Raw genomic sequence first — 22,343 nt, forward strand, 5'->3', positions numbered from 1 at the left:
TCGTCTAAAGCTCGGAGATGACTTCGGGTTCCGATGTCTTAGATTGAAGAAATCGGGCAATGTTGAATATTGTGCAGATGGATGTTGAATAAGTAAATATTTCTCTGTCTGTACCGCTCTGCCACTGGGAAAGAGAGACTAGATATATGGATTCCTAGTATGCCAAGTCTACTTCAAAGAGCCTTGGATCAGTGCAGTGGTCACCACAAATTTGACTATTTGCCTCCTGTATATTGGATCCATCGAAACTCCGATCTTGCTGACTCTCACATATCGCGATTTTGATAATGTCATCAGCTTCGATTCGATGCCTGAAGAGCAGGGAATTCGCCCCATGGCCGCGATCGTACATCTTGTCATGTTATAGACCAATGGTATTCGAGGTAAATCTGATCATAAGAAAATACAGAATATGCCCGTGGTTTCGGTGTTAGTTTATTCTCGATATTGTGTGGCAAGGCTCTCCGGCAGCTTATTCCAGAAGGATTTGGCCCCCTTATGAGAGCTTGGCCCCTATAACAACGGACAAACCAAACTCCGAAATTGGCTAACACTAAGATGCAGATGATCTCTAATACATTGAATTGACCAATAAAGTACGAGGATTTCCCAGCTGATACCATTTTAGCGGGAAATTAAATATTTGCTTATAGCCCTCTCTAGATTGGAGAAGTAATTATTTACGGAATAGGGAATAAACAGCTGTAAAAAAAAATACCGAACAAATGAGAGGAGAAAAGAATGAAGCCTGATCCCTCTTTGAAATATTTCTATATCGAACACTAGAAAATGCACCCATCATTACTTGTTGTGCCGGAGAGTCCCCTACGACATACGGATGTAGACAAGTCTATATAGACGAGGCCATTGCAATATATTTCAGTAACACATATGCGAATGACATCAGAAATCTTTCTACTCCGTATCTTAAGTCAATATGATCTTCATCGAGATTTTAGATCTATATTTCGATAGTTGATGTACGTTTACGCCGGTTGACTTTGCCTCCAAAACAGCGCAAACTCGAGTATCACACGAACGCAACCCACAGCAGGTTGTTCTAAAATCATATTTCCTCTTCGGCATATATATTACTGATGTTTTCCTGAGCAAAATTCTCAAACAAAATACTAGTAGCCAGCCTTTGTCGCAACACCGTCCACCCAAGCCTCCACAGTAGTTGGCTCTCTCTCCAACAGCCACCTCAACACGTTTGGATTCCCCTTCAGCCCACGCCGATTGTAAAACAAAATCAAATGTTCAACAGTATCTCTCACAAAATCCCCACGCAGATCACCAAGACTCGAACGACCGAGTCCAATCTCTCCTTCGCCCTTGTCGGATCCACCATACAAGGAATTTATAAGCTTATTCACACCTGTGTCAAAGCTCGGCGTCTTCAATTCAATACTCTTTCCAATGCGCTTCTCAATGAGCCCAATTATATCCGTCTCTGAGATTGGCAAAGTCGACACGAGGGGGTATTCGGCCAGGTAGTGTGGTTCGCGCTCGTTGAGGACCTTCGCAGATGCAGCAGCGAGGTCATCGAGGGCGAGGACACTATTTGCATGTTCGGGTTTCCACCACTTTTCCAGTACGGGATGGTCTTGGGAAGCGAGGGCTGCAACGGGATAGGCGTCGAGGAACTGGGGCTTAGTTAGTATAAAATACTGTAAAATTTCATGGGCATTCAAACATTTCCGGGTTTGAGGATTGTCCAGCAGTCCATTGGACTTAGGAAAAGTCTCTCCTCGACGTAGCTCTTCAAGTCATGTTGGAGTAAACTCCGATGCTGGGTACCCAGTACACTTGACAAAACGAAATGCTTGAAAACATTTCCTTCGCGACGTGACTCTGCGAGTGCTGCATCGACCAAATTGAAGCCAATTTCTTTCTCGTGAGAATGCAAGCTCGGCAGAACGGCATTGATGGCTGTTGCACCACGGAGAAGGTCACGGCAGTCCGATAGCAACTGGAGATTAGCTTGGACTATATCTGCGTCGGGATAGGAGATTTGTAGATTTTTGGCTGAAGCACTTGAGTGCGCGGCCAGTCGGAGGCGAAATCGGCCTTTATTGTATAGGAGAGGGATCAAGCGACTGCATTGTTTACCGCTTGGGCAAGTAATAACGAGGATTTCACTCATGGCTATGGTTCAAGGTGAATTAATTCTAGATAGTAGATGGGATGGCAAAACTTCCTTATGTAGATCGACTTGATATGGTTAGTTGGCCATCGTCATCTCACTCGGAGATACTTTTCGGAGTGAAGTTGGCAGAGCATCAGCAAGCATCCATCCCAGTCACATATAGGTTGCTCCAATATCATTTTTCCTTCCACACTCAGCAGTCAAATAATAATAACAATGACTTCCAAGATCATCGTAATCACAGGTGATTAGAAGTTACCCGATGTGGTTCTCTTCGCTAAGTTCCTTTCAGGCGCAAATACAGGGATCGGGCTTGAGACTGTTAAGGCACTCTACCAATCTGATCAGCATTATCATATCCTGCTCGGCGGTCGCAGTCTTGAAAAAGCTCAGCAAGCATGCAGAGATGTTACAACCGAAGCCATACAGAGTACGGTGGAGCCATTCTTGGTTGACATCGAGAGCGACGAATCGATCGAAGCAGCCTTCAACCAAATTGCAGCAAAATACGACCGAATCGATTGCCTGATTAACAATGCTGGTTCGTCCCACAAGGCTGCCTGAAAACAAAATCCAACTAACTACTCCCAGGCGCTTCCTTTGATGCCTGCATTGACCATGGCATCACAGCCCGTCAGGCATGGAACAAGTCCTGGGATGTGAATGTCACGGGTGCACATATCATGACGACCAAGTTTCTTCCGCTACTAGTGAAGTCTCAAGACCCCAGGTTGTTGTTCATTACGAGTGGCCTTTCCTCTCTAGAGGCGGCTTCGGATCCCGAGAATCCGAAAAATATCATTGCACCAGCTGGGCTACCTAAGGCTCTCCCATTCTTTGGATATCGATCAGCAAAAGCGGGCCTCAATATGCTGATGGTGGAATGGTCTAAGCTTTTGAGGAACGATGGTGTGAAAGTTTGGGCGGTTGCTCCGGGCTTGCTGGCGACCTCCCTGGGGGGTAACACAGAGCTGTTGAAAAAGCTAGGAGCGCAAGATCCTAAACTTGGGGGTGAGACTATTCGTCGAGTTGTGGAAGGTAAGCGAGATGGGGATACTGGGAAGGTAGTGCGCGATTATTTATCGCCAATTCAGCCCTGGTGATCATCCAGTATGAAAGCGTTTGGAGCGCATTGGAGCGCCGGATTTCTTGCTGGTTAGCCAGTTGCGGCACTGGGCCAGCGCTACCCGTAATATTTGGAAGTTGCGGGTTTTGCAGCTGTGATCTCAAAACCTTCCTTGGTCTATCTGTTACTTATTTCTGGAAGCTAGCTTTATTTTGTGAAGAAGTGATATTTCTGCAAATGAAGTTGGTCATGATACCAATACCATCAGTGAAACGAGCTCTGAATAACTCTACTGGTAAATCATTTTAAACCAGTAGAAACGAAAGACTGTTCTCATTTTTAACGATAGATATAGTAGTATTGTTAATAAAACTGGACTTCATCAAATGGGATTCCGCCGCAAATCCCTTGGATGGACTTCGAAACCAGGCCGCCAACATAATTCGACTACCATCTGATGACCTTTGTGGGGAAGTACTCATCAATGAGCTCCATATAGTAAGGCTATTTATTACCATCCATGTTAGCATATGACGCGACGAAGTGCAAATGTCGAAGGAGCTAGCTTACCTTCAGTTTATCGGCATTAGGGACTTCGTCGCTCTTGCTGTACAGATCATAAGGGTTGAAAGCCCTCACAGCTTCCAGCATCTTGTGGTCATGTTCGTTCATCAACTCATGGTATGCACCCTCGCGGTGCCACGGGTAGAACGAGTGGTATCGAATCATTGCCAGGCCCTCCTCAGGAATTGTGGACTGATCCTTAACGATATGGTAAAGGTACTCATCATGGCCCCAGCAGAGCATAACGTTATCCAGTCCACAGCCATGGGAATAGATTCCAAACTTGGTGTTGTAAATCTCGTTGTTATAGTCCTCATTGTTCTTGAAGGACTTGTTACCGAAGATAATCTTATCGTCGAAAGCACAGCCAACCGCGAAGGTATCACCAACAACATCCCACTGACCCTTGGCCCCGAAGAAGAAGAGGAGTTTTCCAAGATCGTGGATAAGTCCAACCAACTGCATCCAGCGAGGCTTTCCGTCTTGACGGATTGCTTCGGCGGATTGCAAAAGATGGGTCATCTGAGACTCAGAGGTATCAGGATCACACTCGTCGATAAAGGTGTTCAGCTTTTCCATCGCCTCCCAGACAGTCATGTGTGCGCGAGTCTTATTTTTGAAGTCGTTGCGTGCTTTCAGGTTGTATGCTACCGTCTGGAGTGTGTGTTGCTGGGCATAGAAGTTCTTGACTTGGTCACAAGCATCGTCAAACTGGCGGAATCCGGACTTGTCCTTGGATTTGTCGAACTCGGATTCATCGTAAAGATCCTTGGCATTCTGAAGGCCTGTCTTGTGGATATTCACAGCATCGATGTTGTCAGACATTATCTCGAGGCTGACCGGGGAGGACTGGACTGCGACGGCCATATTTACGGTTTGGTTCTCTTCTGGGCTTGCCGTCTTGCTTTTCTTTCAGATTATTGTGATAAGATAGATAGTCAGATGTAAACTTTGTATCTTCAACTTTGACTCTGTTGCTTTATCGAAGGGTCTATGGTGAGAGATTTATAGCTTGAGCTCAGGGATTTCTTTTTAATCCCCGGATTTCAGTTTCCGCTGTAAAGAGGTCGTTTCGAATTAAGTGCTGATAACTTCCACTGGATTGGCTAAGAGGGTAGGACCTTGCCAGAATCTAATTTGAGGATATACCGCAGATCGAAGCTGAGTCCTGCTTTGCCGCTGAAATAGCAATCTTGTCTACGTCACCAAAGAACAAATTACCAGAAATGGCAATTCTATGGACTAAAATAATTTTACATGTATAACCTTTTTGCCTTCAAATGCTTTTCTGTCGGATTATTGGCAGCTGATATTCTGGGACGTCCAAGCACCCCAGCTCACTACCATGACTCGGCGTTACTCGGCTTATGTCTGCCCCAAAAAGAGCAAGTATGGTATAAAATGCTCAGGGAAACCTCACTCGCTATAATATTTGCGTAGGAAAGGCTGATCGCATTACTAGATTTTGCTTCCAAACATACGCAGAGGCGCTCGACAACGAAGTTTTCCAGCAGGTCAAGAGCATCGACCATCTCCATACCTAAATATTGTCCATAATCATGTATACCGAGGTAAAGTTATGTTTATGGTCCCAGTGAGCTACGCTGCAGTTATAGTCGACTTTGATTCCTGTTTCCCCAAGCTTGGATACCAGCTCTCAAACAATGTGCCTGCACTGCGGGATTTGAGAATGACGATCTTGACTTTGAAATGCTCCAGGGAAAAAAAATGAGTTAAAGGAAAATTAGCTAGCGCTTGGTCAAATGGTGCAAATGGTAAATTGGTATTTTCTAGACGGCCTCGGTGTGGCAACTAGATGTCGTTGGTCAGGATAGGAAATCAATACAGTTAGCGTGGGGTGGATTACAATTTATAGCTCTAATTCAACCTAGTCATTTATTAAATAGATTCCAAAAAGGGAACATCCAATTGTCACCGAAATATATCATGACCTCTAAGCAAGCGACATAACTTACGTACAGTTCTTTTGTCAAACAATGTTTGCAATGTTGATGGACTAACTATACACAGATGCTCTGAGATCATGGAGCTACATAATAAATTACAGGATTATGGTATCTTCAGCGAGGAGTCAGTAGATTTCTCGTGGCTGATAATTGAAGGAGATCGATCGGTTCCTTACTTCCAGTTTCTATGTCATTATCTCTGCCAATACATGACGATTATCACGTATCGTTCCAGACTTGATGTGGAAAGCGAATTCCGTTACTGGCTAGATTCGTTCACCGGGGGAATAGCCTCTTGGGAATTAGAGATATAAACGAAATGGGACATAGCCCTCGCGTTCGAGGCTCAAGACACAATACGTTAGATCATGATCGTCATTCCTCACGTAGATATGGGTAGGATAAGTATATTTAGGGTTAAAAAAAAGTGTTTTATAGTTCTAGTTTACTAAAACTTATGAAGTTATCAAGTAGCAGTGCTCAGAAATTGATACCGTCTATCTGACATTTAAGCAAATTCTCATTATCAAGCCGAAATTTCATCGACTACAAAGCTAGTTCGCGCCTCTTTCGTCCCGAAATAGTCTTAATCATCGAATATAGGTTTCCAATATGTTGCTGTTATATGTATTGTCAATTCATGGTTGATGATAGGCGAACTAAAATGGGATAAATTGCAGGGAGCTCCACACTAAAACAACCTTAGCTCTCGGGCTTCATTTTCCGACTATATTATCTAGCGAAGTCACCTTGTTCACAAATAAATTCGGAACTATCGGCAACTGGTTTGTTTTATGCTTTCTCAGTGCCCAGAAGAATGGCTCTTTCTCGCAAGGTATCCTTGATTGATGTGGTGATCTTACATGGTTGCTACGGGCTTCAACTGGGCAGGTTTATTTTCGAATTATGTTTCAAGTGCACACTATTTCGAGTAGAACTCTTCTTAAACACCTTAGCTGACTACATGCTACACTCAATGTTTTTGATTTAGCTGTGATTTAGAAATTTCTTGCTCTTGGGTCTGAGAAATAGACTAATAATGCGTTTCATAAACATGACTAGAGATCCACAAAGCCCATAAAGCCCATAGCCCAGCCCAGCCCAACCCGCCAATGGGCTGGGCTTTGGGCCCTACCTTCGGGCCCACCGGTGGGTTATGGGCCCCCAAAATGGGCCCCAAACAGTACAAATATACCGAGAATTCAGAAGTTGAACCCCCTTTTAGGGATTTTAAAATTACCCTTCGTTTTACCTCCGTTCCTAGGCCTTATTCTAAATGTAATGTTACATTGGTTTAAATAGTTTAGGATTAATTACTAGTTATCTCTCTATATCACGTTTAAAAACGCGAGAAAGCGCGTTCTTTAGATAATTTATAAATTACAGAAGTTCAATCAGAAAGTACTAACTAGTAGTACTCCTACAAATCCAAAATATATATTGAGTATCAAAACATTAATATCATCCTATTTTCGTAGTATCTCGACCTCTACCCGTCAGATTTTATTCAAAATTGACATATATACTTATATAGCTATAAAAATTCTCGATTCTAAATTTAAACTCTATACAAGTAGCAGAAGGGTTAGAATACAATATTGTATAGCGATTATAAGATACTGGTTGAGCCCCTCTTAATGGGCTTTAATGGGGGCCTCATGGGCCCCCACGAATGGGCTGTGGGTTGGATTGGGCTTCGAAGGTTAGGCCCACAGCCCACTGCTGGTTGGGCTTTGGGCCCGGGGTTCAGGCCCATTTATGGGCTTTGCGGAACTCTACTCCGTAGGGCTATAGCCAATCGCTAGGCGCTTTGATAAGCGCGACACGGACCATCAAATATCGACCTCACCTGGCCAGTTAGGATATCACTTCATCAAGAACCATTATAATTAATTCATGTGCATCTCAGTGGGATTGTGACTGAAGTCGAAGATCAAGAATGACAGTTGAAAACCAAAAGACAATTACGCACAACTACATTGATATTCCTATTATCGATATTTTTGTCGAATTTGTTGAAAACAACTCCAATTATGAAAACAGCGTGAAATCAATGCTATCTGGGATCCTCACTTATTATTTCCCTGCTAACATGGGCTATGTCGTTGGTCCTAAACCAAACCGAAACAACAAACATTTTCATTTTCTCATCTCTCGCCTCCAGCGCCACTTTTCAGGGGATCAGGGCATCTTCGACTTCGCGTTGGTTAAAGCAAAGCGCCCCACGGATACCTCAGAAGAGTCATTGGAGCAGCTGACAGAGGCACTTGAGGATTCCAACACCGAACATGGCCGATTCTGGGCAATTTTAGCTGTCGACAAGCACCTTGAATTCTATGAATACTACAGAGACCTTCCTAAGAACGAGAATCTACTGCCCTGGTGTCCGCCCTGCCAATTTACCAACAGCTTCCACATCCGTCATAACTGCGAGGTGATTGATTGGGTGTTTAATTATATGAGACAAAATGGCGTGGCTTCGGCACGATGATGGAAATGTCAACTTTGCTCTTAATGTGTCGTGCAAGGAAACCACTATGCGCGGGCACTTCTCTGAGGATTGGAGACAACCATTATCTAGAACCCTCTGATTTTCCCCGTGTCACGCATTGTCAGTGTCTATAAATTTCTGGATCTTTCTTCAGTCCGAACATCAGAGAATTTTCGCTTTGTCATTTCTAGTCTGCGCCCTACAGAATACAAAGACCCCACGGGCCCCGGGGCCGTCTGTTCCAATTAGTCAGATGCGAGATCTTCAGAAATATTCCAAGGTTAGAAATCCGGCTCATTCGCGGGCCGTAACGCCGAGCTTATTAACCTTATCGGCGTACGGAGTTTCGTCATTGCCTTTCAACCCTGGATTGGATATAAAAGGAGCCTGAAGTCCGGATAAACCCCCTGATCAAAACACAACATTGATCTAAATAATTTACAACCCATTTCCTTCCACAGCAAAATGTCCTCAACCAACAACATCGCCTTCACCGCCCCTATCAATCCACCAGGCACAACACCTGTACTCACCCTTGAACAAGTCTGGAAAGGCCTCCTCCTCAAGATTCGCTCCGCGGAGACATTTGTTCCAGGAGCAATCCAGTCCACCAAGGTCATCAGTGACTCTGTCGACCCATTGACCGGGTACCCCGTCACCGTTCGCGACGTCCTCTTCCGCGAAACCCAGAAAACAGTACAAGAGACCGTTACAGCTTTCGAGCCAACCCGGGTAGACTTCGAGCAGCTGGGTGGGAGCAAAATCAGCAATGTGATCAGTCAAGGAGCTGGCAGGGAGCTCTACATGACATATATCTTCGAATGGAGACACCATGGTATTTCGAAGGAGGAGCTGGCGGTGCTGTTCGACAAGGAGAACAAGATGAGCCAGATGGCGGTTGAGGGGACAATTAAAGTGTTGAGGCAACTGGTTGAGGAGGAGAAACTTTGATGTTGATCAGTGGCGGGAATCACCCTGCTTGACATGCTATCATGAATTCCATTTTCGGCCCTCGATCATCTTCTCAATGAATTGGACCCCATAATCACCGCATCTTTGATGTAATGTATTCTCAGAGTAATGAGTTATCAGAGCTTTTCTTTTAATGGCCCTGTCGCCAGTCATGCTAGAAGCAAGCAAAGCAGTTGTGGGCGAGTCGAATCGTTTCCTCCGAGCATGCGACCCCCATACAGTGTTGATAGGATCTCCAGGCTCATATTCAATGTTATATGGATCCAACTGACGGAAAAAGACAACCCGTTTCTTAACACGGATTAGTCGAATAGCATGAGCCCATTCCTTGCGCGTCAGAGACAGCACATCGAGCTCCAGCTCCGTCAGTCCTTCGCACAGTCTCAGTAAGCTCCAACAGCTCCTGATATCATTCCATCCATTCCAAATTGGGTCTCGCCACTGCGGAAAGATACTAGAGTGTTCGTTATTGTTGTAAGCATGAATAGGCATAAACGATATCCGTCTCAGCCACGATCTGACTTGTGGACGAATAGCGGTCAAGAATCCCGTCAGGAGACAAGGGTGCTCGAAGGCGAACCAGTTCTCCATCCAGAATATCGGCGCAGCATCATTCCAAACCCGCTTGCTAACAAGCAGAATAGCTAGGTTGTCACGCCTTGCGCATAGACATGGTAGAGACCTCATGCATGGAATCCCATCTACGCTTCCGTTCAGGTCCCAGTAGCAATTGTCACAGATATAGGGATTGCTATGCGGTTTTGCCCACTGGCTTCGTGCAGGTGATTGGAATATTGGGACTTGTGGCTGTTTCCAGACATAGTAATGGCAGTTTGCACATTGCGGGCCTTCTCTGTTCCAAGTATGTGGATTTGGGCCTGGCCTTGCATAGAGAATAGACATTTTGCACGGTTCCGAGTGGTATAGATCAAATTTGCATGGCTGGACAAGGAGTTTGCGGTAAATATTATCCCTTATCTCCTGTGGAAGAGAGAAGAATCTGGGGTTTCAATGTTAGAAGTAAAAGTTCTGATAGGTGGTAAGAATACATACTTTTTGCAAAATGGGGACGCTTCGTGTTCCCCAGAATCTATTGGATATGTTTCCTGTACATGTTTTGCGTTTGATCTTGCTCGTTGAACGCATTTCGGTGTGGCATATAATTCTCGATGTCGTGTGTATCGATGGAGTTTGGGTTCCAGGTCAAGCTCTGAAGATGGTCTCGCCATTTATGGGCCAGTTTAAGTATACAATAGTTTAAGAATACAATACAGATAACTGAACAGCTCGGAGTTGGCTACATATGTAAAATCATAAAGTCGGTCAAATCTCCCCCGTAGTCTGCAGCCCAATATGACTCGCCAGAACACGTCACAGTCACAGGCAGATTGCAGCCTCTCGAAAAAGAACTTATTACAGGCTGTGGCGCAGCACACTCGAGACTTGCATGATACTTGGTATTGCATTATGACTCATCCAAGCTAGGCCCGCGGTTAGTTTTTTATTCAGGCATGAGGAACCAGAATCTTGCCCTCAGATACGCTGACAGCAGTGCCTGTCAGCACAACCTGTGCGATTTTCTTGTCACCGTCCAAAGTAACCCCAACACCAATCTCACTCCGGCGTCCCATTTCAACGCCCTGCACAACATGGTACTGATAATTCTCACCTGCCTTGCCCTCTGTGAGCGCCAAGTACGCCGCCAACCCACTAGCCGCACTGCCAGTAGCTGGATCCTCCACAGTTCCCAGTATCATCCTGGACCGAATAACCTTTTTCTTCATGACACTATCCTCCACATCTCGGACAATGAAATACACACAGGTTAATCCAGTCCTCCACCCTTCATCAAGATAATTATCAGAAACCAGCTCCCCGCCGGTCGCAGACGTAACAGCAGCCAACGCCTCAAGTGAAGGAAGCTCAACAAACACCTGACTCATCCCGTTGACAATCGAAAAGCACGGGAAAGTAACATCTGGCTGTGTAAAGAACGGCGCCAGCGTCGGGTGCAGCCTCGCCAACTCCTTTAAGGTGAGCCGCGCATCATGAATATGCGTATTATGCGCAATATGTGCAGCGATTTGGTTGGTCTCGTGATTCTGGATGGAGATGGGGATATCACCGGACTTAGTCACGAGGGTGGTGATGCCATTTCCATCCGCGGGGTTGGTTGAGTGGTTCAGGAACCAGGAGGCTGCGCCAATGGTGGGATGGCCTGCGAAGGGGATTTCGCAGTCTGTGGTAAAGATGTCGATGGTGCGCTTGCTTTTCTCGCGTACTGGATGCACGAAGATAGTCTCGGCAAGATTGAATTCCTGTGCGACAGTTTGCTTCTGGCTCTGTGTCAGAGCGGCTGAGTCGTCTTCTGGGAGGAAGACTACTGCTAGCGGGTTGCCAGAGTAGGGTGTTGATGTAAAGACATCGAGAGTGACAAAGTTGATGTGAGTCATATCGGGATGGATATTGGTAATGTCACAGATACTATCGAAGACTAAGTTAAAATACTGGATTGAACCCAGATATAATACCCGAAAACATCATGTGATATAATACTCGGCATATCCGTAGCAAGCCCACCAACACACCGGTGTTGGTGCCCAGGTGGGCTTCACCAGATGGCAAATCATACAGATTGGGTATCTTTTGTATGGCAACTCCATACAAAAGGTACATAAATACAACATGGTTACAACGTCAATTTTCTTAACTCTCAGACTAGGTAGGAAGGATAAAAGAAGATATATATGGTATAAATGAAGTTTCAAATACTTAGTATCAGCCTTACTGAGAATTATCCAGTGTTCCTAAAGTAAAATAATGGGTTTGTTTTTACATACTGTATTTGTATATGGTGTGTTTCAAAATGCTACACTTCTATATCCCAAATTGGGACTTCTTAGTAGCAAATCGATTACACAAGATCTATGTTAGAATTCCCTAAGCTAGTTTGGAAGTTGAAAAAAAAAAATGGATGTTATATCTAAACGTTATGTTTATGTACCTTTTGTATGGAGTTTCCATACAAAAAGCACCTGATCCGTATGATTTGCTATCCGGTGAAACCCGCCTGGGCAGGGTAATTGGCTTCCCACGGTTACCATACAAAAGTCCACGAGTTGGTACCCGTGATATATTCAAATGTTACAATGAATCATCGATGTCAGATTGTTGAAATAGCAAGTTTTAATCATTTTCATGGAAAGTTGTGCATATTCATTGATCTTACCATGCACTCTGGTTTCTGTCAAACTTCTACACTTGGGACGGTCTAGAAACAAGTATAAAAGTCATTTTGACCTACTACACTCGTGGGAGAAGAAAATCCTCCGGCATACCCCTCTCGCTCCCCCATACCTCCAATCCCTCAATCAACGCTCTACTAAAATCAGGATCATACTTCAATCCATCACCCCCAGAACTAATCCTCCTCCTCCACAATGCCCAATTCTCAACCATCACCCCCTCCGGTGCACGCAAAATGCCAACCGCCACATCAACTATCCCCGGCCGGTCGGTACAGCTATAAAACACCGTCGCGCCACACGTGCCACAGAATGTCCGTAGTACCTCTTCACTAGACTTATAACTTTTCATCGACCCAATAATCAAATCTCCCGGTGGAGAAGGGGATATGTGATCAACTGGAACGAATATCCAAGCTACAACATTCGACCCATCGACCAGGCGACAGTCGTCACAGATATCAAGAAGTGCAAGCCACTTGCTCGTATCTCTTGGCAAAACCCATCCCTCGCTCGCAGGACTAGCAAGGAATTCTTTTCTGGGACGGGCGATAGAGAACGAAACGCCGCCGCAGTGACATTCAGCGTGCAACCTCTCCTCGGTTTTGACTGTATCTATTCTGGTACTGTCTCCAGGTTTGCTAGCATGTAGTGATGTCTCCGAGTTAAAGACTTCAAGCTGGTGACCATCAATATGGGACAACATCGCCGAAAGCCCTCCATCAAGCGAGGAATTTGTGAAACTATGCGAACGCATCTTCCATAGACCTTGGTTTGGCTCAGTGAAGATAGCCGTAGATAACACCCAGCTCCTGTCGTCGTGTGATCTATCCCCAATATGGCAGCCGCAAGTACTGCAGAAATGTCGCGTTCCCTGGGACTCGGCGTGGTTGTAGAGTGTCAGTTTGTCTATGCTGGACGGAATAATGAACTGCGGCGCTATGCCTGCTGGTAGCGGAGCATGGAAGATACATGGTGTGCCATGAGTGTAACGGCAGACGCTGCAGTGACATATGTGGACTTTGAGGGGGAGGGCATCTGTGGGAATTGTTATGGCGAAGTGAATGCTTTTGCAGTGGCATGCTGCTGTGAGAGTCTTGCTATCTGCCATTTTGAAAGTTAATAGGAACCGAAATTGCTTTAAAGAAGAATCAGAGCAGATGATTATCAAGTGTGGGGGAACCTCGTATTCTGTATGCTTCAGCAAGCACGGACCTTGGCTTTTTCGATGACTGGGCAGATAGGAAATAATAAGTCGTAAAATTGTTCTCATTGAGCTTAGGTATCTCTTTACAGTTAATTTCCTGTTCCACCTCAATGCCAAACGCCTCATCAGATCATTATAACCGAAATTTGAAGTGAAACCACTATTCAGAGTCACTCTCAATCACAAATCCACCGCGCATACGTCTCCGGGTTGGAGCCACAGGCACATCTTCCTCGTCATCATCTACAGCCTCGAGCTCCATAGCTTGAAGCTTGCTCGGGTCATCTCGAAGGAATGCGAAATCATCATCAAAAGCAAGATCATCCTCGCCTGATGTGAGAGGGGTGTCTTCGTCTTCTCCAGCACCGTGGCTAGTAGAGATCTCCTGTTGGGAGTGAGAGGATTGAGCGTCGAGTTCCGCCATGAGAATATCGCCATCAGCATCACTCTCAGCACCGCTAGCAGCAGAGCCGGAATCACGACGCTGTCGCTTCGATTTTGTGGCCGCGGATGTACCAGTATCGCTAGTTCTCTTGCGGGCGGCAGACTTCTTCCCTTTGCCCTTGCTTGAGGGTTCAACAGCTCCAGTAAGCAAGGCCTTCTTGACATCTTTTGCCTGTTTAATTCGCCGCTCTTCTTCGAGCCGGAAGAATTCCTTGTCGGCTTCTTCGTCGGTTTCGTCGTCGCTGGCATGAATGAACAGATCACTCTTGATCTTCGCTTGGCGAGAAAGTGCGTTTGATAGACGCGCGTCGCGCCGCGCTTCTAAAGTTTCATCGTCCAGCGGCTCCCTCTCAGTGGTGTTCTTCTTCTGCTTCTTACGCTTCTTCTTGAGGTCATCCAGCGCACTAGACTTTGACCGCAGATTCGCCGGGAATAAGGGACCATCTGGAATGTCCTCGCCTTCGGACTCTGATCCGAAGTTAACATCAAGCGTGCCTTGAACCATGTTGCTACGACCGATTCCTTTGTTCTTTGGTTGGATGTGCTTGCGAGGATCATCATTGTCATCTCCAGAGAACGGGGTTTGAAGGGCCTTCAGGATTTCAGAAACTGTTTCACGCAAGTCATCGGACGTGAGAGAGGCCGGGACGACCCAAGATGTACCAAGCAGGTCTTCAACACCGAGTCGCTCGAATCCGACGATGGTCATGAGCAGACGTAGTCTCGCGTTCGTGAACATGGCATTCTGAACGGACTCGTCCTTGCCTTTGACGGCTGTTTTGTTGTTAGTATTAATTTACAATCAGGGTGTTGGGGGAACATACTAATCATCGGATTGGGAACACTGCTAGTCTCGGGGTTCTCGGCGCGACGGACTTCTTCTTGGGTCTCCCAGTCCTCTCTTTCGGAAGCTGCGGAGCTCAAGATATCCTTGATCCATTTTACCAGATCTGCTCTACCATCGAGAACAAGAGCACCAACCACAATGTGGAGTTTCGCTTCCTTTGTCGTCGCCTCCGGTGATGTGATAACAAGCTCTGGTGGGGCACGCTTGTAGCTGAACATTGTTTGCTTTTCATGTCCGTACTCAAGGTAGTAGATAGTGGAATTGATCTTGCTGAAAAGCAGTTCAGTGATCAAGGCGGGGCGCTGCTCAATCTTCTTGACCATTCGTCGAATTATTTGCCGGACTAATTCTTCCCATTCCTTAAATATAGGCTTGCTCGAGTCCATGGGCCCTGGTCCTTTGATCATTCGATGGAAAAGGCTGATAATATCCACACGAAATAGCAAGACAGTCATCTCCTGCTTGAATGCAATCCGGTAGAAATAGCGGTGGGCGCGTTTGAGCTGCTCAGAGTTAAGCTCTCGGTAGAATCTTGTGAACGTAACAAAAGTATCCACGCAACTTTGGTTGCAGAACTTGGCCGAGAATCGCTTAAAGTCGAAGCTGCGTTCCTTGGTGACTTGGGCGGCTTCTTCCATGTCTTCGTCTTCAGAGTCACGTTCCTCGTCGTCATCTCCTCCCTCTTGATCGGCAGCTTGAGCGGCCTTCTTTTGATTTTTCTTGGCCTTTCGCCGGGAACGGATTTGCATGTCGGCATTGTTCTTGGAATACCGTTCCAGCATACGTAGGAACACATGTGCCAACTCCGTGCATGCATCCAGATAGCCAAACCCTTGGTCCTTGTATCCGCGCACAATAGCAAGGATCCGGTCATGAGTTGTTTCTTCGTAGAAAATTCGGTTTTGAATATTTTCCGCAATTTCCTGATCTTCTTCGAGTGGTGACACTGCCATTTCCTGGACAGTCAACAGAATCTGAGTGAAGCAGCGCATCTGGGCGTTGAGATCTTCCCATTCCTTGTGGTCCAGGCTACTCTGCATAGCCCGATTCAGAGTAATGAATGTCTCTTGGTTTAGGACGCCAGCAACCAGACCATAGCTGTCGGGTTCAATATCTTTTGTTCTTCCTCCATTCTGAGCTGAGCGATGACGGAGCTGTCGAGTTCGTCGTACGCGCTCTGCTTCCAGGAACCAACCGACTGTGTAGAAGAATTGGCGATGGTTGATTTCTACCACGCGCTCGGCTTCACGCTCAATTGCCTTTCGCACATGGGTGAATAGAGGATTGAACCCGGAATCCAGAAATTCCTCCACGAAAGTCCTGAGGTTCTTGGTTGCCTCAGAATTAAGATGGGCCGGCATGTTGAAGTTATTGTTTTGGACCACATCATCTTGTTTGCGACGAGGCCGAGGTTTATTCCACTTTTTGCTCTCATCCATCTTTTGTAGTGTAGTTTGGTCATCTCGCAATACACCTTGTCCAGAGACAGTAGAGACCTTCGCATCGTCTCGCTTAACCCAGATCATTGTGCCGAATCTTCCATGACGTGTAGGCGCATTTTTTGCGTACTCCCTCCGTACCAATGATTCCTTTTTCAGTAGATCGCTAAGTTCGTCGGTTCGCTTGGCCGTTCTCTGTTCATCGTCCATGAATAACTTCTCGACATTGACACCCTTTACAATATGGAAAAGTGTCTCCATCAGAGGAATATCTTGAAGGCTAAAGTCCTCGCCGACATTGGAACACATAGTCAGGAGAAGTGCAAATGCATCTTGCTCATGGAAGGCGTTGATTGTCGCTGATCTGGATGTTTCTTCCTCGTCACCTTCTGCTGCAAGTCGGGTATTGGGGGATATGATCGCAATATTTCGCAGTAAGTACAACATCAACTTAAGAATTCCTTCGTCTCGGGCTCCACGTTCGGATCGAGGAATCGCCATGCTTGGAAGGGCAATTCGAATGACTGCGCGAAGGAGATTCAATCCCCCAGATCTTAGAATACCTCGCTTGTATTGCACCTGTGTCTGTTGGATGTAGGGGGTATGGCGATGGTGGTTGACTGTCATCTGGCTGTGAAACTCCACGGGCCATGTTAGGGGAACAAGAAGTTCCAAGCACGCCAGTGCGATCCTGGTCATATGCTTATTGTTTTGTCCACTAGCCCACCAGAGTGAGAGGATAGGAAGGAGATCACCATTGATCACGTTGGCCTCTCCAAGGCACCGCGCAACGTCCATCCGATTATTCTTTTCATCGTACAATTTCAACCAGCGTTTAATGTCGCGTAAACATGCCAGGGCATCGTCTCCAAGCACGTATTGGTCGGCATTTTCGCCATTGAACCCTCCGAGCTAGATAACCAAGCGTATCAGTGAATTGACCCAGAAGCAGGCAAAGGAAAAAAAGTGTAAGTAAACTTACAGCAGTAACCAGGCCGTAAACATAGTTGCGCACGTCTGGGTCCACGACTTGCACGTCGTGGCCTAGAGGAACAACCTCTTCATCCATGGTGGGCTGGTTTGATGCCCCATTAATTTGCTTCCCGAATCGAGTTGAATGGGGAACGCGTCGACGCGTGTTCGGCTTCGGCGATTCGGATAAACTGGGGGCCGCCAAAGTGCCGAAGATAACCGGTGCTCTTACGTTCGATATTAACGGCCACTGGTGCAGTATCTGGCAAAATGTCAGATCTATAACTCTCTTCTTCTGAATTGTATAGATAGCAAGCGTCCCATAATTTTGCTTAAACTTTACTTCCCTCCACTCTACTCTATTTCTCAGGGTCTATATTATATCACGCGTGATCTCAAACTGATTCGATAGAAAATAGTTGCAAACGAGCACATGGCTCGCCGATATACAAGGCGGTAAGAGACATGTCTCGATGGCCACTGTCGAGAACCATACAATGACGTCCGAAAAGCACGTGAAGTCATAGTACGGAGTAGATACCGATTATTTGCTTCCTCGCATTTACATTCTTCACTCCTTTTGTTCATTTTCTCCCATAGCTCCAGAAACTACTGCGGCCATGATTACCTCTACTCTTCGCTATGTTTCCCTTCGCAGAGGCCCTACGGTAGCCCGAAACTTCTGCTCAACCTCCGCAGTTCGCGCAGCCGAGGTCAAGTCGCTAGGCGTTATCGGTGCGGGCCAAATGGTGTGTAACACGGAATATACCACCACGCTGCAAATCTAACACTTTTTCAGGGCTTGGGAATTGCCCTTGTTGCTGCTCAGAAGGCAAAGGTCCCGATCACTCTCGTCGATACCTCGCAGGCCTCTTTAGATAAGGGCCTCAAGTTTGCCGGTACGCCGAGCTCCAGTTTACATAGTTTACTGCAGCCACCTGGAATTATCTGACATGGCATTGGATAATAGATAAACTTCTAGAAAAAGATGTAGCAAAGCAGCGCCTCACTCGAGAGGCGGCTGATGAAGCTCGTGGGCTTATTTCTACAAGTTTGACGCTGGACGGTCTCTCCGCGGTCGACTTCGTTATTGAGGCTGTGCCTGAGATCCCGGAACTGAAGGCAAAGATCTTCGCTAGCTTGGCTCAGATTGCCCCAAAGCATGCCATCCTGGCAACAAATACCTCCTCCATCTCCATCACCAAGATTGCCGCTGCCACCAGCACGGACCCCACCGACCTTCAGGCTTCCTCCCGGGTCATCTCAACCCACTTCATGAACCCTGTCCCCATTCAGAAGGGTGTGGAGATTATTCGGGGACTCCAAACATCCCAGGAGACAATGGATACCGCTATTGCCTTTGTCCAGCGGATGGGTAAGGTGGCCTCTGTGTCAGCCGATACACCAGGCTTCATCGCCAACCGTATCTTGATGCCTTATATTAACGAGGCTGTGATTTGTCTGGAGACTGGCGTTGGTGGCCGTGAGGATATTGACAACATTATGAAGACTGGCACAAACGTGCCCATGGGCCCCCTTGTTTTGGCTGATTTCATTGGCCTCGACACATGCCTTGCGATCATGAACGTTTTGCACCAGGAGACTGGTGACAGCAAGTACAGACCTGCTGGTCTCCTGCGTCGCATGGTGGACGCTGGCTGGCTTGGCAAGAAGAGCGGCAAGGGTTTCTACGACTACTAGCTGCTTTGTGTGTCCGGGATGAGGAAAAGCATTTCGATCAAGATACCCTTCCTGCATCATATTAATCTAGATCGCGATTTGCTGAAAATAAACATTGATTACCCACCCTCGTCCATTCTCTAAGCCTCATCATTCAACCAACAAGCTTCACCCCCCAATTCCACTCTCCATTGCAGCGACCAGTGTATCAACATCAATATCCCCATCTGTATCCAGGTCTTCATCTTCAATGCCACGTGGAGGACATCCGCATCGGCCACGTTGACCACAAAGGTAACTTATTTTTCGATTAGCGTTAACCATTTTGCCTAGTCTGTGTATGCATGAACCTACCAAAATTGATGCCCACACCTACAAACCATGTTGTTACATCCGTCCACTTTCTCAACCAAATACAGGCAATTGGAGCATCTCTGCCAATTATTGTCCTTTGCGAGTTGCAACGTCGCCTGCATCTCAGAGTCATGGCTACATGGCCAGCCGAGATGGAAAAAATCCGCACACTTGGAACAGACCTTTGCCCGGCAATGAGGGCAAACACGATACGCTAATCGTGTCCCGGAGCTCTTTGGAGGGATCCACTGACCACACGTCGCTCGGGGGCAGTACAGGCGCTCCAAGGGGGGAACATTGTTCTCCTCCCATCGAACGATATAGCGCTGTTTGTTTCGAGAGCTCATCACCGCCAGGAGTGCGTTGGTAGGGATCTCTTGGCAGCAACATTTTGCCGGAAACATCTCTGGGTTGTCCAAGGCTGTTGAGGACAGTCGACGGAGGCATGAGGGGCAGTATTGGTGTTCACAGGGAGTAGTTAATAGTTTGCTAGTTGAGGTCTTTTCGAAGCACCCTGTGCATCTGTGGATAGTTAATATATTGCCTGTAATGGGCTGTCGATTGGCTTTGGGCTTTACTAACAGGCCTACATCCCCGTTGATTTTCTTGAAAACTCGCTCCAAGTAGTCTAGAAGTTTTTGGATGGACGAGCGCCTCCTGGGCATTTTGCCGTGGATTCAGTGTCGACTTTGAGGGATTGGTGCTGGGCCCTTCAAGTAGGGACAGGGTGCATGGCAAGATATAAGATTCCAGGCCTAAAGATATCCTTTTATGTAGAAGTTCAGGGTACACCTCATCTTTCAAGCCATTTATACACATAGGAATCTAACATTTAGCCATGGATAGACAGACACTATTTCCGTTCTTGTTCCTGAAGAGCCCATGGTTCATTATGGAGTGACGACTACATCCTAACTAGATAGGGGTTACTGTTTTATAGTCAGTATATCAAGAAGATAGCAGAGGCTGACTTCTTTTGTGAGTCTCTTATTTTGTTAAACCGCAAAACAATGGAGATGTTTTTGGATTGTTCAGGCCAATAGCCCCAACATAGAGGTGAACAAGGACCAAGCGTGGATCCATGGATCTGGGGATTTCCTGAACAAGCAAGAAGACAGCTTATTCCAAAATTAGAGCGAATAATCACGTCGTAATGTTGAGCATGACGGTGTTCTAGCCTTGAACTAAACTTTTATATTCGTTCCAAAAGATTCTGTACACAGATTGACCAGGGTATCACTAAATGCTATAAATGCTGTCGATTTCGGCCGTTAAAACTCCCATACTTAACCCCACAAAGACTTTTCAAGCGACTGGAACCTTATATAAGGCCAGCAAATCGTCGAACAGCCCATCCTGATCCATATTCTTGATATTCTTGGCGAGTGATAGATATCTTGCTAAGTTCCTCTCTGTTTGCAGCAAGGCGGGTACCTCCTAGCCATGTTGAGTGAACAGGGCTATTGCAAATGTCAGTACTTTTAAAGTCCAGATAACCGGATGCATCGTCACTCACTCCTTAACCCGGCGTACTCTCACGACACATTCAGAAGAGGCAATCTGTCGCAATTCCGTTTCCCTGTAAAAAGATAATTCATGAGTAAAAGGTTGTAGCCATTGAACTTCCAAACGCTTACAGTCTTTCCATAAATCCCGGAATCAAAGAATTTCCGCCGACAACGAGAACGTTCGCCAAGAAGGCAGAATGCAGACCAGTGGGCAAAACAGACAAACTTTGAAGAATCATATCGTGTATACCGGCTGACTTCATACCAATGTCTCCGGGAGTGAATAGAAGCTCCGGGACTGTAAAGCGCTCATTGCCTAGCACCAGCACATCCTCCGACAACACATCCGCGCTGAGCCTAGAAGCCGCTCCTTTCTTCTTTTTGGCATGCAGAAGAGGATCGTGAGGTCGAATGAAGCCCTTCTTGTTTGCATTGGGGTCTGGAAGCACATAGTCCAACACGATTCCCTCTTCGGGACCACTCTGGCGTTTTCGGTTACCTTTCCATGTTTGTTCCAAATCACCAGCAAAGTTATTGCTAACATAGCAGACCGCCTCTTTGACTTCGTTCATAATATATGATTCATCCACCATATTGTATTGTCTCATTGACACAATCTCCTTCAGGTAGTTTGTAAGGTGCTTGCCTCCAAGATCGAGTCTTCGGATTCCACGTTGAAGAGCTTGGCCTTTGTAGACCGGAGTCACTGTAGTGTGCGAGTAGCCAGAATCCACGACCATTAAGCAATCTGCGGGCAAGATAGATGCGTCGGATGTACTGGAGAGAGGATCGCCGAAGAGAGAATGGATTTCGTTCCATGCGTTGAGGGTTGGACCTATAGACTTGCGGTCAGTACAGAATCATATGCGGCACCAAATAATCGGACTACCGTACCCAAACATCTCGCATATCCTCCAAATCCCCATTCCTCCATGACCATCTCATCAGTGTGCCGTTGTAAAATGGGCAAGGCATTCGGCGCCTCAGTAAGCACAAGGGTAGTGTCTTCCGGGTCCGCAATGTGATGATTTCGATTCTGAGCCGTCACCTTCCCATCAAAGAAAGACTGATCCCAGATCTCTCTCTCGGCTTCCCAGTTCACAACATATCCCTTCTCCACCGGGCGCCGGAACATCGCCTCATTCCAGTCGTTGACCGTCGCTAGCTGCGCGCCAATGACAATCTTATTATCGCGTGTTTTGACGAGAGCATTAGGTATTGATGAGCAAACAGAAACAGCTTCATCGGAGGCTGGAGCATGAGAAGCGTAGCCGGCTTTAATCATGTAGGCGCCATTATCAATGATGAAGGTCTTGTCGGGTAGGTATCGCGACGTCTCCACGGGCTGTGTGGGAGTTGCAGGCGTCCTTGGAGGAGCGCGAGCCTTTGCTGTTCCCATTATGGCTGGCAACGATGAACAAAAAGCTTTGAGCTTCCG

The 22,343-nt window shown here is 46.5% G+C and overlaps 11 protein-coding genes across 11 annotated transcripts; 4 read left to right on the top strand and 7 right to left on the bottom strand.

Moving 5' to 3' along the window:
* Positions 1–1,130: 1,130 nt before the first annotated feature.
* Positions 1,131–2,146, bottom strand: N7479_004366 (SDR family oxidoreductase; the record flags this gene model as incomplete). The annotated part of the gene is made up of 2 exons (XM_057252063.1): positions 1,131–1,646; positions 1,697–2,146. 2 exons carry the CDS (start codon positions 2,144–2,146, stop codon positions 1,131–1,133), a joined length of 966 nt encoding a protein of 321 aa, XP_057111388.1.
* Positions 2,147–2,365: 219 nt separating this feature from the next.
* N7479_004367 (uncharacterized protein) lies at positions 2,366–3,252 on the top strand (the record flags this gene model as incomplete). Its single annotated transcript, XM_057252064.1, has 3 exons — positions 2,366–2,393; positions 2,442–2,690; positions 2,741–3,252. The coding sequence occupies 3 exons, from the start codon at positions 2,366–2,368 to the stop codon at positions 3,250–3,252; spliced, it is 789 nt and encodes a 262-aa protein (XP_057111389.1).
* A 410-nt stretch (positions 3,253–3,662) lies between these two features.
* N7479_004368 (inositol oxygenase) lies at positions 3,663–4,646 on the bottom strand (the record flags this gene model as incomplete). Its single annotated transcript, XM_057252065.1, has 2 exons — positions 3,663–3,719; positions 3,786–4,646. 2 exons carry the CDS (start codon positions 4,644–4,646, stop codon positions 3,663–3,665), a joined length of 918 nt encoding a protein of 305 aa, XP_057111390.1.
* Positions 4,647–7,685: 3,039 nt separating this feature from the next.
* On the top strand, positions 7,686–8,237 carry N7479_004369 (uncharacterized protein; the record flags this gene model as incomplete). The annotated part of the gene is made up of 1 exon (XM_057252066.1): positions 7,686–8,237. One exon carries the CDS (start codon positions 7,686–7,688, stop codon positions 8,235–8,237), a length of 552 nt encoding a protein of 183 aa, XP_057111391.1.
* Positions 8,238–8,702: 465 nt separating this feature from the next.
* Positions 8,703–9,188, top strand: N7479_004370 (SRPBCC family protein; the record flags this gene model as incomplete). The annotated part of the gene is made up of 1 exon (XM_057252067.1): positions 8,703–9,188. The coding sequence occupies one exon, from the start codon at positions 8,703–8,705 to the stop codon at positions 9,186–9,188; it is 486 nt and encodes a 161-aa protein (XP_057111392.1).
* A 39-nt stretch (positions 9,189–9,227) lies between these two features.
* N7479_004371 (uncharacterized protein) lies at positions 9,228–10,112 on the bottom strand (the record flags this gene model as incomplete). The annotated part of the gene is made up of 1 exon (XM_057252068.1): positions 9,228–10,112. One exon carries the CDS (start codon positions 10,110–10,112, stop codon positions 9,228–9,230), a length of 885 nt encoding a protein of 294 aa, XP_057111393.1.
* Positions 10,113–10,714: 602 nt separating this feature from the next.
* On the bottom strand, positions 10,715–11,662 carry N7479_004372 (PhzF family phenazine biosynthesis protein; the record flags this gene model as incomplete). Its single annotated transcript, XM_057252069.1, has 1 exon — positions 10,715–11,662. One exon carries the CDS (start codon positions 11,660–11,662, stop codon positions 10,715–10,717), a length of 948 nt encoding a protein of 315 aa, XP_057111394.1.
* Positions 11,663–12,512: 850 nt separating this feature from the next.
* On the bottom strand, positions 12,513–13,565 carry N7479_004373 (GFA family protein; the record flags this gene model as incomplete). Its single annotated transcript, XM_057252070.1, has 1 exon — positions 12,513–13,565. The coding sequence occupies one exon, from the start codon at positions 13,563–13,565 to the stop codon at positions 12,513–12,515; it is 1,053 nt and encodes a 350-aa protein (XP_057111395.1).
* Positions 13,566–13,821: 256 nt separating this feature from the next.
* Positions 13,822–17,460, bottom strand: tof1 (putative DNA repair protein (Tof1); the record flags this gene model as incomplete). The annotated part of the gene is made up of 3 exons (XM_057252071.1): positions 13,822–14,879; positions 14,930–17,303; positions 17,374–17,460. The coding sequence occupies 3 exons, from the start codon at positions 17,458–17,460 to the stop codon at positions 13,822–13,824; spliced, it is 3,519 nt and encodes a 1,172-aa protein (XP_057111396.1).
* Positions 17,461–17,983: 523 nt separating this feature from the next.
* Positions 17,984–19,064, top strand: N7479_004375 (3-hydroxyacyl-CoA dehydrogenase family protein; the record flags this gene model as incomplete). Its single annotated transcript, XM_057252072.1, has 3 exons — positions 17,984–18,112; positions 18,163–18,262; positions 18,334–19,064. The coding sequence occupies 3 exons, from the start codon at positions 17,984–17,986 to the stop codon at positions 19,062–19,064; spliced, it is 960 nt and encodes a 319-aa protein (XP_057111397.1).
* Positions 19,065–20,718: 1,654 nt separating this feature from the next.
* On the bottom strand, positions 20,719–22,304 carry arp6 (actin family protein; the record flags this gene model as incomplete). The annotated part of the gene is made up of 4 exons (XM_057252073.1): positions 20,719–20,857; positions 20,914–20,976; positions 21,035–21,740; positions 21,800–22,304. The coding sequence occupies 4 exons, from the start codon at positions 22,302–22,304 to the stop codon at positions 20,719–20,721; spliced, it is 1,413 nt and encodes a 470-aa protein (XP_057111398.1).
* Positions 22,305–22,343: the final 39 nt, after the last annotated feature.

Source organism: Penicillium vulpinum (assembly GCF_028829585.1).
Source record: "Penicillium vulpinum strain IBT 29486 chromosome Unknown utg000002l_segment0_segment0, whole genome shotgun sequence".
Lineage (NCBI taxonomy): Eukaryota > Fungi > Ascomycota > Eurotiomycetes > Eurotiales > Aspergillaceae > Penicillium > Penicillium vulpinum.